Consider the following 14,878-nt stretch of genomic DNA (forward strand, 5'->3'; position numbering starts at 1 on the left):
ACAAACTTGAGTATCTATCAACAGATAAATGGATAAACAAAGGGGAAACTCTGATACATGCTACAACATGGATGAATCTTGAAAACATTATGTTAAGTGAAATAAGCCAGAGAGACAACTACTGTATGATCCTACTTATATGAGGTACCTAAAATAGTCAAATATATAGAGAAAGACAGGAGAACGTGGTTATGAGGAACTGGGAGTGGGGGCTAGGAGTTATTTAATGGGTACAGAGCTACTGTTTTGGAATGATGAAAAAGTTCTGTAAGTGGAGAGTGATGATGGTTGCACACCACTGTCAGTGTACTTACAGCCAATGAGTGAAGGGATTTATTTATACACTTAAAAATAGTAAATTTTATGTTAATATTTTTTACCATGATAAAAGAAAAGAAAGAAAGTAAACCACATCAGTTCATAATTTGTACTTTGTTTTTATTACATTAATGCAGCATTGGTATTCCCTTAGACACTTCTATTTTATCTCAGAATGAGCTCAACCAAATATTTTCAGATACTCTTTAGAGAAGAATATCCTTTTCCCTGGGCAAATCAGAGAAAAGAAATAGCGAGGGTTAGAGATGGGAAAAATCTGGTTTGTAAGTCATTACCATTGCGACTGTTAATTTTAACAATGAGAAAGAATAACCACCTAAAATTGTTAGGGATTATATTATTTAATACTTCAGAACAAGGATTTTGCTGACTGATAATAAATCTGGTCAGTATTATGCAATATTAGAATGCCTGAGAAAATGAATTCATAGTTCATTTAAAACATTTTTAAGCTATTAGAAAAAATTTAAAAGATCATCTAGTATTTCTACACAAATTCCTCACTTTATGTATGAGGAAATGGAAGGTACAGTGGTTGGCTAATAAATCAGAAAATTGATTAAATTTGAAATTTTTAATTGACAAAGTCTAAACATTTTATTAATATAGAAAGATACATCACTTGCTAATATTTAAAGTAGGGTCCAGACTTCTAGTGTGTGTATGTTCATATTTTAGAGTCTTTCTTATAGAACCAGATCCATAATTCATAGTTTATGAATTCCAGTTTCACTTTCTTGAAGCAGAGTCAAAATATAAAGACTTCTGTGAAGAACTCGAGTATAGATATTTATGGTTTCTTCTTCCTTTAAACTTTTGTAATTTTCATGCCCACATCTAATTCAAGAACAACTTTTTAAAGTGATTTGTCTTTATTGAGTTTTTCAACCAAACTTAATTCATTAAATTAATTCTCATTCTCTTTGCACTCACATTTTATCAGATTATATTCATTAAATAATTACATAATGAATACAAATTACTTACCAGATAAGAGCCTTTCTTTTTTTTAATGCAGACAATTTTGTACGGAAGAGAAGTAAGTTGGTATATCAGAGAACAGCCTAATAGTCTTCCCTTATTCACATGGCACTACTTATATTTTATCAAGGGAATGGAGAGTGCATGTTATTCAAGCAAATTAGTTAAGTGAAACATAGGAGAGGAATAATATCAATACTCCTAATAACACTTTCAATAACAACGTAACAAAAATTGAGTACAGTTGAGAACAACACCAGTTTAAACTGCATGAATCCATTTACACACACATTTTTTTCAACAGTAAATACTATAGCATTACACGATATGTGGCTTGTTGGAACCTTGAGTGTAGGGGGCAGACTATAAATTATATACAGATTTTCAATTCTATTTAGGTTTGGCACCCCTAACTCCCTGTTTTTCATTTGTGGGTCAACAGTACTTTTCATGAGTCAAGCAGAAAACTTCACATGCACTAGAAAACCAGCCAGAGAACTGTTGTGTAATTGATTAAATGATGGTGTTTGTGGATACCCTATGTAACTTTAAAGCATTATTCAATGATAAGGTATGATAATTTTAATAGACCGTCAAGATTAAAACCCAGGATTATCAAAGCACTTCTCTCTGGCTTGATATTGCTGTTGAAATATAAGGGATCTTCCATGGAAATAACAGAAATTTGACACACGGTGAACCAAAAAAAAAAAAAATAATAAGAACTTGGCACTTCATTGTTCTTCCTTGGTGAGGGGGTATCTCTTAATTTCCCTCACCTATTTCACAACTACATTTTAACATTGGTTCTTTGGAGCTTTTTACTTGAAAACTCTAGATTAATTTTCACATTTGTAAACTTATATAAATGGAATCATATAGTACATATTCATCTAAAATAGCTTTAAGGTATAATTCACATACAATAATCTGCACAAATTAAAGCATCTAATTAGATAAGCTGTGACACACATAACAACTTCTGAAACCACAATCACAATCAAGATAAGGAACACATCCATTATGTCCAAAAGTTCTGTCTTGTCCATTTGTGATCACTGCCTTGCAGCCCAATGATGGATCTGCTTTCTGTCGCTATAGTTTGCGTTTTCTGGAATTTGAATGGAGTCACACAGAATGTACTTTTTGTCAGGCAGCTCATCTTTCACCCAGCGTTAAGTATTCTGAGATATATCCATTTTGATGCAAAAATAAATAGTTCATTTTTTAAAACAGTTGAGCCGTATTCTAATATATGGCTATATCACAATTTGCTTATCCATCCACAGGTTGATGGATATTGAGTTGTTTCCAGACTTTGGGTATTACAGGTAAAACTTCCTATAAGCATTTGTCTTTGTGTTTACATAGACATATGCTTTCATTTCTCTTGGGTGAACAGCCAGGAGAAGGATAGCTAAGTCACATGTTGGGTGCATATATAACTTAGTATGAAACAGGGAAACTGTTTTTCAAAAAATTATCATTTTGCATTCCCGCAAGGAGTATGTGACAGTTTTACTAGCTCCATAACCTGCAAATATTTGGTATGGTCAAACTTTTAAATGTTGGACATTCAAATAGCTGCACAGTTTTCTGTTGTATGGATTGAAGCTTGCTTTTTTGGATATGGATATTTAATTGCTACAGCAAGATTTGTTAAAAAGACTATTCTCCATAGAATGGCTTCTGAAACTTTGTTAAAAAAAATCATTGTTGGTCTATCTCTGAACTATCTCTTCTGTTCCATGGATCTATTTGTCTGCCGATCTATTTGTCTATCTTTAAGCCAATGCCACATTGTATTGATTACTGTAGCTTTATAGTAAGTCTTGAACCATGTAGTGTAGGTCCTCTGATTCTTTTTTCAAAAGTTGGTTTGGCTACTCTAGTCCAGTGTTTCTTTATATTAACTTTAGAATAAGCTTGTTGACTTCTACAAAACAAACAAAAAGTGTGCTGGGATTTTTATTAAAATATGTTGAATACACAGACCAACTTGAAGAGAACCAACACATTAACAAGAGTCTTAAAATCAATGACCATGCTCTCTCTCTCCATTTACTTAGTTCACTAAAAATTTTTCTCAATATTTTGTAGTGTTCAGTATATAGGATTTGCGTATCTTTTATTAGACTTATCCCAAAGTATGTTATACATTTTTATGGTAATGTTAATAGTAATTTCTGAGTGTTTGCTGTAGAATTACATGTAGAAAAACATGTAGAATTACAACTGGTTTTTGTATGTTTATCTTGTATCCCAAAACCTTGCTAAACTCTTATTTTTAACAGCTGTTTGTAGATTTCATAGGACTTTCTAAAAAGATGATCATGGTGTTTGATAAGAGAGACAGTTTTTCTTCTTCCTTTCTAATCTGGGGGTGTTTTTCATGCCTTTAATAAGGCACTGGCTAGAACCTTGAGTACAGTGTTGAATAGATGTGGAGAGGGTGAACATCCTTGCTTTGTTCCTGACTTTATAGGAATGTATTGAGTCTTTAATCAGTAAGTATGATGTTAGCTGTACATTTTTTTGTGAATGTCCTGTACTGGGTTGATGAAATTCCCTTCTATCCTTGGTACTCTGAGGGCTTTTTATCAGGAATGGATATTGAATTCTGATAAATGTGTTCTTCTGTGTCTGTTATGATAATCATGCTTTTTGTTTTCTATTTATACTGTGAATTATATTGATTGGTAAACCAATCCTATAGTCCTGGTCATGATGAATTATCCTTTTTGCATTTACTGGATTTGATTTACTAAAATTATCTTAAGAATTTTTACATCTTTGTTTATGAAGGATTTTGGTCCATAATTTTCTTTTCTTGTAATTCTCTGTTTGCTTTTGGTAGTGTTTCCTCCTCTTCCATTTTTCTGGGATAGTTTCTGTAGAACTGGTATTATTTATTCCTTAAATGTGTGGTAGAATTTAACACTGAAGCAAAGTGGCCCTTGTGGGATTTTTTTTGTGTACGTGTGTGGGAAGGATTTTAACTAAAATTCAATTTATGTAATATATAACCTGTATGTCTCTATTTCTATTTCTTTGTGAGTGTGCTTTGGTACTTTATGTCTTTCAAGGAATTTGTCCATTACATAAAAGCTGTCAAATACAGATCTTCCTCATCTTACAATGATGTAATGCCCAGACAAACCCAGTGCAAGTTGAAAATATCATTAAGTCAAAACTGCATTTAATACAGCTAACCTACCAAACATCGTAGCTTTGCCTAGCCCACTTAAATATGCTTAGAATGCCTACATTAGACCATAGTTAGGCCGAACCATCTAACACAAAGCCTATATTATAGTAAAGTTTTGAATATCTCATGTAATTTATTGACTGCTGTACTAAAAGTGAAAAGCACAACGGTTGTACGCGTACAGAATGGTTGTTAAGTGTATGGGTTGTTTACTGCCGAGGCTGTGTTGCTGACTAGGAGCACTGGCTTTTGCCACTGCCCAGCAGCAAGACGGTATTGTACTGCATTATGCTAGCTTGGGGAAAAGATCAAATATGAAAATTCAAAGTAAGGTTTCTACTGAATGCATATTGCTTTCACACCATTGCAAAGTTGGGGACCATATGCATATTGGGATAATATTATTGGAAGAGACCACAGGAGCTTCACGCTAGACTAATTTTGCCCCAATAGTGTTCTGACTACTCAATCTGAAGCCCCATGAATTATGAGGTTATCTACTCTGGCTAGTAGAATAAGAAGGGTTACAGGCTCTGTGTGCACTCTGAGGATGATTCCCTCAGATCTTTTCAGGCGGTTCTTTTCCCAGCCTTCATTAGTTTCCTCACACATTTGTGCTGATCAGTACTCAGATGAAAAACTTGGGTGGGATTCTGCAGATTTCCTATGTTCTCTCTTATGCAGCTCTTTCCTTTCTGGTACTATGAATTGCAAACTGCAGCTGTCTAGCTTTAGATTTCCTGAACTTCCAGCTCTGGCTCCTTAATTCAAAGAGACTCAACTTGGGTTCTTCTCTGTGCAATGGCCTGGAAATTCTCTCCCAGCGGTAAGTTGGGGTAATCACAGGGGTCATCTCATTTATTTCTTGTCCCACAAGGATCACTGTCCTTCATTACCTGCAAAGAGACAGCCTTGGTGGACAAGGCCTTTTTTTTTTTTTTTTTTTTTTGGGGGATATATTGAGGTTATCAGACAAGCTTTAAAGCATCATTACTATTATGCAATCCTATGAAAGGGAAAGTGGTATCAAGGCAGAAAATAAGAGCCCAAGTGTGTTTGGTTTTAGGTAAGTGTTGACATTTTGAGAATTTAAATCAAGCACAGTAGATCTGAGGAGTTTTTTTGATGGGAGGAGGGGGAGACAGATGAAACAATCCTATATATATTCCCTGAGAAACATATTTCACACCTCATCGCAATTTAGAAATAAAATGTCCCCTTTTCCCCTAGAAAACCGAAGATAGTTTATGATTACTAGAATATTCAAGGAGAACAATGGGATAAAGATAAGATTAAACAACACCATACTTGCTTTTTATAATCATATATGGTATCACTGTTATTTATCCTTATTAAATTTCATCACTCAACCGTTATTTCTATGACAATTTTTGAAAGTCTCATTTTGACATTCAACGTACTTGCTTTTTGTTAACATGTTTCATTATTTGCATTCTCTGCATTTGCATTACCTGCAAATACAGCTTTATCCGAATCATTGATAGTTAACTTGAGCAAAGCTCAGGGTAAACACTGAGGCATAGCACTAGAAGTCTATTAATTTATCAGAAGACTTTCTGAGATTGGCTCAATAAAAATATCAAAAATATCTAACTGCCCTGTATCTAATATTTATTATTCTATAATCCATATTATGACAAATTGTCTCAAATATACCATACTCCCACTGTTAATTGGTCTGCCGTAACAGGTACTATGAATCTGTTGAAATGAATTTAAATGAATAGCAATCATACCAAAAAAGTAAAAAGTTATCCTGACATGACTTGTAGCCATGAAGAAGTTTGTAATTTTACTACTTCCTTTTCTAGGTAGGGAAAAAGAATTTAATAATCTGCCTAAGTTCTAGTCAAACTTTAATTTTAGTCATTTGTAGAATCAATGATTTCTTAAAAAACTGTGGTAAAATATTAAATATAATTTTACTATTTTAATAATTTTAAGTGTTCAATTCAGTGACATTAAATATACTCACAATGCTGTGCAGTCATCACCACTATCCATTTCCAGAACTTTTCTGTCATCAAAATAGAAGCTTTGTACTCATTAAATAATAACTCCCAACTTTCTCTTTCCCCCAGTGCCTGGTAACCACAAATCTGATGTCTTCCTCTATGAATTTGACTATTCTAGGTATTTATGTAAGTGGAATTCTTACAGGATAATCCAATAGTTGTCTGCTTGTCTCTGGCTGATTTCACTTGACCCAATGTTTTCAAGGTTGATTCATGTTGTACCATGTATCAGAATTTCATTCCTTTTCAAGACTGAATAATATTCCATTGTATGTATATATCAAATTTTGTTTATCTACTCATCTGCTGAAGAACACATGGTTTGTTTCCAATTTTTGGCTATTGTAAATAATGCTGCTAAACACTGGTAATATGAGTATTTGAATTCATTATTTGAAGTTTTCTGGGTTATACCTAGAAGTTGAATTGCTGGATCATATGGTAATAATTCTATGTTTAACTTTTTGAGGAACCACCAAACTGTCTTTCACAGCAGCTGCACCATATTATATTCCCATAAGCAATGCACAAGGGAATTTCTCTGCATCCTTGTCAGGACTTGTTATTTTCCATTTCTTGACAACAGCCATTCGAATGCGTGTCAAGTAATACCTCATTTTGGTTTCATGTGTACTTGTCTAATTATTAGTGATGGTGAGTATCTTACCATGTGCTTATTGGCCATCTGCACATCTTCTTTGGAGAAATGCTTATTTAAGTCCTTTCACCATTTTTGGATTGAGTTGTTTTCTTATTGTTGAGATACATATTCTGGTTATTAATCCCTTATCTGATATATTATTCGCAAATATTTTCTCTCATCCATGGGGTGTCTTTTCACTTTCTTGATAATGCCCTTTGATGTACGAAACTTTTCAATTTTGATATAGTCCAAATTTTTTTTCTGTTGATTGTGCTTTTGGAATTTTTTTCCCCAAAACAATTGAAGACAACTTTGATATCATCTGCATTTTCTGCAAACGTAATCATTCTTGGGCCTCTATTCTTTTCTATTCTCCTATGTCTCTGCCAAACCTTTAGCATTATTTCCTGGTTATATAAGTGCTTTCCATCTTTTTTACATGTGTTTTACAAATGTGAGCTCTTATTAAAGAGTTTTCTGTGTGCTCTGCAATTTTTTTTTTTTTTGGCTCCTCTTCATTTTCTTTTTAATTAAGGTCATTTGAGATTCTAAAGTCAGAATTGAATTTTTGATGGTATTCAATCCTCTCAAGCTGTCTTTACATCTAAAATCTCATTCCTTGGAATAATATTTATCTACTAAAACAGTTTTAAAGTTTGTCTTCTTAAAATCTAGAGTATATATTAAGTATTGCCATTCTGATTTTTCCTGACTGTAAAGAACTGAGTTCAAGTATAAATTTCTCCTAATGATTCTCAGACCACCATACTGAGGATGTTATTTAAAGAGGTAGAGTAGGACTTTTACTAGGTACTTCCTTTACCCTTCAGAAAATAAAACTGGCAATAGGGAAAATGTAAAACAAAAGATTTTAGTCAAATGAGACTTCTATTTGAACAGATAGATACCTGGGAGATCATGGTTTTTACAACTGTTTCTTGCCATTTTGTCACTTTGTGAATCATCAAGAATGTAGCATTTTCTTCAACTGGTTAGTGCCTTTAAAGATATTCACACCATACTATTTCTACAAATAACTCATAAACTATTTCCAGCTCAAAATTTATGTTACTCTAGGCAGACATCACAGTTACCTTATTTAGATACAAAATCAGTGAACATAATCAAACTATGTTAGGACCATAGAATTTGAATCAGAAAGGACTTCTGGGATAATTAATACAACACCTTCACTTTACACATAAAGACTATGGCATTCAAGTCAAGTGATACTGCTCAGGTCACATGAAGATACACTAAAAGTCTCTCTTTCTCTCTCTTTGTTCCTATTTCATGGATTTTTAAAGTCTACTGGTTAGAAAGAAGCCATGAATGTTACATAAGCAAAAAAAGTTATTTTCCACTAATTTATAATGAAAGTATATTCTTGGTAAAAAGAAACAGCTGCAAAAGTTTAAATGAACCTTCACTTCAACACCTTCAAATACAACATACAAATATTAGGAAAAATGATACTATTAATAAAGAAATTTAATACAAATCACAATAATCCAACATTTTACTCATACCTTATTAAGTTAAGTTAGACTCAGACTTTGAAGAGGTACTTAACTTCATGAAACATTAATTTTATTTAGATGTCTCTTACCTTAATTCATAAAAATTTCATAAGAAAAACATTATTTTCCTGGTCAGAAAACAAATTAGTTGATGTCAAGAGCTAAGGAGGAGGCAAAGGGTTGACTGAAAGAGGTGATGAAAATGTTTTTTATCTTGCTTGTGGTCACAGGCACATGACAAGTAAGTATTTGCAAACAAAAACTCACAGAAATGTACAATAAGAAGAGTGAATTTTACTATATGTAAATTATAAGCCTCAATGACCTAACTCTTTAAAAGACCAATTTTTTACTATGTAAGAAGTTAGTATATTCTGAAGGAAATATTGAAAATACTGAGGTAGAGTGGTCTAAATTGAGGCAGTTTTACTATGTAATTCTCAAGAATTTTACGCGAATATTTAGGTTTTTTATATATTTCTAAACATATGCACAAACCAGAAACCAAAACAACCAGGTAGTTTTATAAAAAAAGTAACTCACCGTCTCATTTCCAAAAAGTATGTCAACATAAGGCATAACTTTCATCAACGGTTCTTTGAAGAACTGACTAATAAATGGTGCAGACAGATTCAAAGTGAAAATTCTGTTATTTTCAGAAGCATGGCGGGCCACTTTTAATACGGACTCCGGGGAAACTGTGAGAAAAAAACCCTGGATAAAGAAAAAAAGGAAGGAAATCAGAAGTGCAATCTCCACAGAGTCACTCTCAGTGAGAGTAAAAGAAATCTACACAAAATACAAAAGCCCACATAACATAAACTTTAATAATACAGTTATAAGATGCAACGCAAAAAACAGCAGCATTTGATTGGGAGAGAAGTTTATCATTTGAGTACTGTATGCTTGATGTGTGCCATTATATCAGAGAATAGGACGTTATTTATTTCATATTAGATTGCTATACTCAAAACTGAAAGATTTCTCGGAATCTACATTAAAAAAGTATTCGAAACGTTTCATTCAGGACAATAATTACTTTTAAATTAGAGTAATAGTAACAAAGGCAGATTGGATCTTTATAGCTCCTTACAAATAGTTTAGATTCTTATAAGTGACTTGGTATTTACTTAAAAATGCAATTAGCTTACTAATATCATAGCTTGTTACTTTATGAGACATCTATATTGAGTTAAAAAAATTTTCTAGGGGGGGTGTGGAGGAGAAGGTAATCTGATAGACTGATTGATTGATTGACTGATTTAAATGGCAGGGATTGAACCCTGGGGACTGAACCCAGGACCCAGTCATGCAGTCTACCACTGAGCTATATCCTCTCCCCTATACTGAATTTTTAAGGAAGATTCTGAATTAGAATTTTCAAATAATGAGAAAATAATTCAGTAAGGAAACAGAAAAATATTTTAATTAAAATTTCATTGAGGAAAGCTATCTTTTAAAATGCCATTTACCTATATCTTAAACATTAGTAAAAGTCTTTAAAAAATATACATATATGTGCTTTCTAGATGAAAGAAAGTATAAACAAAGACATGGATGCTTATATAAGAATTTAGTTTATTTCATTTTAAAAAATTTTATTTTTGGGGGGAGGTAATTAGTTATATTTATTTAATGGAGGTACTAGGGATTGAACCGAGGACTTTGTGCATGCTAAGCACCTGCTCTAACACTGAGCTATAACCTCCACCTAGGGATTTAGTTTAGATGGTGCACAAGTGAATGATGGAGCACACAAAGAGCAAAGGAAGATAAAATTTGAAAGGTCAGCTGAGTTAAGTACACAAAGGACCCTGAGTGGCGGGTCAGGAGTCTATTAGGTGGGGTGGGGATGAATGATGGGTAATGAAGTTTTCCTTGTAAGAAAAGAATAACAAGCTTATAGAAGAATTCAGAGGAAGGTTAATCTGGACAGCAACAGTCAATAAAAGCCTGCATGTGGCTCTGTGTAAGGAAACAATACTGGGAGTATTACATACTGCACTTAGTACCTGTTTAAGATGTGGGAAACAAAGGAGAAAAGAGTCCAAAGATTACTAAGATTTTGAATCTGGTTCTACAATTAAGAGAAACAGAAAAACCCAGACGAAAACCTGGCTTAGACATAAAAGAAAGTCTGTAGTTGTGATCACACTACGTTTGAGATGTTAAGGAACCTCCAAATATTTATCAGAAAGTTGGACTCAGGAGAAAGGCTGTGGAAGAAGGTGACGGTAAAAGGGGAGTTGTAATTACCAAGAAAGAGAATGAAGAAAAACAAGAGGGCAAAGGACAGAATTGGGAGAAACAAAAACCAGGGAAGAGTGGAAAGAGAAAAAGTAAAGGAGAGTCCAAGAGGAAGGCAAATGGCAAGAGAAGAAGGACTGAGCAAAAATCACAGGATTTGATGATTAGGAGAAAGTACTTATGGTATCAAGGTAAAGTCAGAGAGTTAAAAAAAATGGTGAGAAAGTAAGGGTAAGGATTATAAATTATTTAGGGACCTTTATCATTGAATAATAATAGAAGCATCTGATTTGCTGAGCAGTTCTTACATTTCAGGCAAAGCTCTATGTATATTCAACTTATTCATCACTTTTTCCTTATGTCAAACCTATGAGGTAGATACCGTTATTAAAAGAAGGCAAGATAGGAAAGTCAAGAAACGCTTCCCAGGTCATACAGCTTATATGTGATAGGGCTTGAATTCAAATGACTCCAGAGATAACGTCCTTACTTTGAATAGACAATAGAGAAGAAAACAAGAGAAAGATATTTTTAGTGAGAGAAGTAGAGTAGGGGAGTTGTTTTTAGGAGGGAGAAAATTCGAGCATTTTTGCTTTTCAATGAAAAGGATCTAGTAGAGAAACAGAAGAATGAAGTGGGGGTGGGGGAGGTGCGGAGAGGAGATCATTAAACAGAGCAAGGGACCAGAGGAAGTGAGAACAATGGGAACCAGAAGGGAAGAGCTCGCTTATAAACGTGAGAAATAACCATCAAATATAAAAGAAACTTATTTTAAAAGTTATTTAAGAAAGCTATTGAAAGATTCACTTATAACTGAAGGACTAACCACTTCCATCATGCAAACTCAAAAAATTTAAAGAGACAACAAGATTTTTTTCCATTATTTTCAAACTTCAAACTGAATATTAAAATACTAAAATATTAATTTTGTGGCAGGAGTCATGTGTTCTGGGATCCATGTTTGAAAGGGTTATTGCTCTTATAAGTCCTGAGATATTAAGAGAGAATTTTAAACTATAATTGTCTCTTGGTAAAGTAATGCTAATGAAATTCTAATAAAAACGTTTCCCAAAAACAATAATATGAAATTTTGTCATCATTTAAAAATTCTAATCCAAATTCTTTACTGATATCCAACTGTTCTAAAAGTAGTAGATCTTAGTATTACGTAAAATTATTTAATGTTTTCATTTTACTTTTTTAACCAAATACTATGTCACTTGCAAACTATGATCATCCAAGCTGCTTTGCTATTTCTGTCACTTGGAGAACTAAAATGAACAGTTTATACAGCATCTTGTCTCCATAGTAATACGTATGTACTTGCTTTTTAGTTTTCATTTAATGAGGAGAGTTTAAAGGTCCCCCTCTCCTTATTTCTCCCCAAACAGTTTCAGCATGAAATAAAAACCTCCCAGAGCTAGCTTTCTGCCAGCTGTGGATTAACCACAGACAGCCATAGAATGGTCTACATAAATAGTAACCTGGTCAAATAATTAGGCTTCTCACCAACTTCAGACTGAAAATTTGATCTGTGCTAAAATACATCTGATTGTAATTTAAAGTATAGAACAGTATGCCCCTGAGTCTAAATTTGGCCTCATTCCAAATGTGTGTATGTTGTATGTGTGTTTTACTTTAAAACGCAACAAAAGAGTATTGCGATGTGGACAGTATAACTTCCTTTTGTGAATTTTACAAAGAATATACAAAGAAAAGATCAGCTTTTAAATAGGGCAAATTCACAATTCAAATTAATTCCATTTTTGAATAATCTCTTGTTTCTCTTTAGGTAAATATTTAGCATTTAAACAATTTAGGATTTGTGCTCTGTTTGAGTGTGAAGACTAAAAATTGATGCCAATCATAATTTTTCTTCTAGATTTATACCCTTTGTTAGGCCACACATTCCAGACTACTTTATCACCAAAAATAAAAACAGTGCCACTATAACATTTTTTTCAAGTGTCAGGTTTGTAATAAAAATAGGCCAATAGTTTATACAGCTATAGTTTAGAAAAATACTTTATATAATCAACAAAATCTTGTGATTTTCTAATCACAGATTTCAGTTAACACAACAGTTAACCCTGCCACTCTTTGGCCTGACAAGCGCCCACAAGCAAGGCAGGTTCTAACAGTAAGAGGCTGGACAAGATTAATCAGAATTGAGGGTGAAGTAAGACAATTTTATCCATTAAAATGGAAACCAAAACAACACAAAAAGATAAGAGTAGAAGGGACGGGGAAAGAGCAAGGTAGAGTTGAAGAACTACTTTAGCAGAGCCAGACTTAAAGCTTGGAAATCCCAAGTAATGGATTTGTCATTCAACCACTCTCAGGATTTCTCAGGGTAGTTTAAATATGGGAGAATCTAAGTAACTGAACTGTTTAAAAATACTAAAAGAAAAGGAACTGGTTTTTTTTTTTCCACTTTACCACTGTTTACCTCAATTTAGGGCGATCATTTAGGGTTCTTTTTAATTGTCCTTAACTAAGAGCATAAACTCTTTTAAATAATTTCCAACTGAGGAATATACATGTGTGTGCATGCAAAGGTACACACATACCTATGTAAAGTTTAGGAATTTATAACTCTTGGACATATAAGAATATTAACTCAAAAGAAAATAAAGTTGCATAGAGTAACCATGCCTTATAATTATGAACTGTGAATACACAAAGATATGGGGAGGCAGGAAAACCTTTTGTTTAATACTCCGATCAGAATATAACAGGGCAGAAATATTATATTGTTTTGAAACATTCAGACCAGCATTTTTAACCTATTTGGGTCTATGTAGATACACATATGTATAAAATTTTACATGCAGTGGCCATAAGGGTGGGTCAGTAACTCACTGAGGTGCATCTATAAATGATGGGTAAGCACTGCATTTGACTGAAGTTTAAGAATTTTTAATTTCGTTTCTTTTCTCACAAATACAGAACCACATAAAATTCCAGTTTGATTAAAGAGTTGTTTTTCTTTTCTAAAAAACATACACAATCTGTAATGGAATAGAAACATAGAAACAATTATCAAATTTCTGGAGTGGAAATAACTTCCAAGCCTAGACAGCGAAGATTATCTAAAGGTTTGCTACATAAAAATTAAAACCTTCAGTTGGTTGTCTTCCAATTCCAGAAGAGGGGAAAAAAGTTAGCAAAAGACCAGGAAAAACATCTATGACAAAGGGTTAATATCTTTCTTCTATGAAGAACTTTAAAAATAAATTAAAAATTAAACAAACATTAGGATATCAATAGGTAAATGAGTCAGGAACATGAAAAAGCATTCCATTAAAAGAGAAAGGAAAATACACTAGCAAATAAACAGACAAGTATTCCTCTCTAGCAGTTAAAGAAACAACATGGTATTGTCAAAAAAACAGAGAATAGAATATTCCCAAATTTATTCTATAAAGCCACCATTACCCTGAGACCAAAATCAAAGACACCACAAAAAAAAAAAAAAAAAAAAAAAGAATAAAAAAAGAATTGCAAGCCAGTATTTCTGATGACTACAAATGCAAAAATCCTCAACAAAATATTAGCAAATCAACTTTAACAAAATACAAAGAAGATCATACAGCATGATTTACAGGGATGCAAAAGTGATTCAATAGTCACAAATCAATCAGTGTGATAAACACATTAACAAAAAGATAAAAATCATCTTAATAGACCCAGGAAAAGTACTTGACAAAACTCAATGTCCATTCGTGATAAAAACCCTCATCAGAGTTGGCATAGAAGGAACATATCTCAACATAATAAAGACTATTTATGACAAACCTACAGGCAACATCATACCCAACGGTGAAAAGCTGAAAGCCTTTCCTCTAAAATCAGGAACAAGATAAGGGTGCCCATTCTCACCACTTTTACTTAACACTGTACT

General features: G+C 33.1%; 1 protein-coding gene across 2 annotated transcripts in view; it reads right to left on the bottom strand.

Moving 5' to 3' along the window:
* ADK (adenosine kinase) overlaps window positions 1-14,878 on the bottom strand; it is a 409,740-nt gene that overhangs the window by 118,381 nt on the left and 276,481 nt on the right. For both annotated transcript variants that reach the window (XM_010984136.3, XM_031461080.2), the window contains exon 7: window positions 9,271-9,441. In XM_010984136.3, the coding sequence (XP_010982438.1) occupies window positions 9,271-9,441 (171 nt within the window). The remainder of the gene's footprint in view (window positions 1-9,270; window positions 9,442-14,878) is intronic.

This window comes from Camelus dromedarius, chromosome 8 (genome assembly GCF_036321535.1).
Source record: "Camelus dromedarius isolate mCamDro1 chromosome 8, mCamDro1.pat, whole genome shotgun sequence".
NCBI classification, from domain to species: Eukaryota; Metazoa; Chordata; class Mammalia; order Artiodactyla; family Camelidae; genus Camelus; species Camelus dromedarius.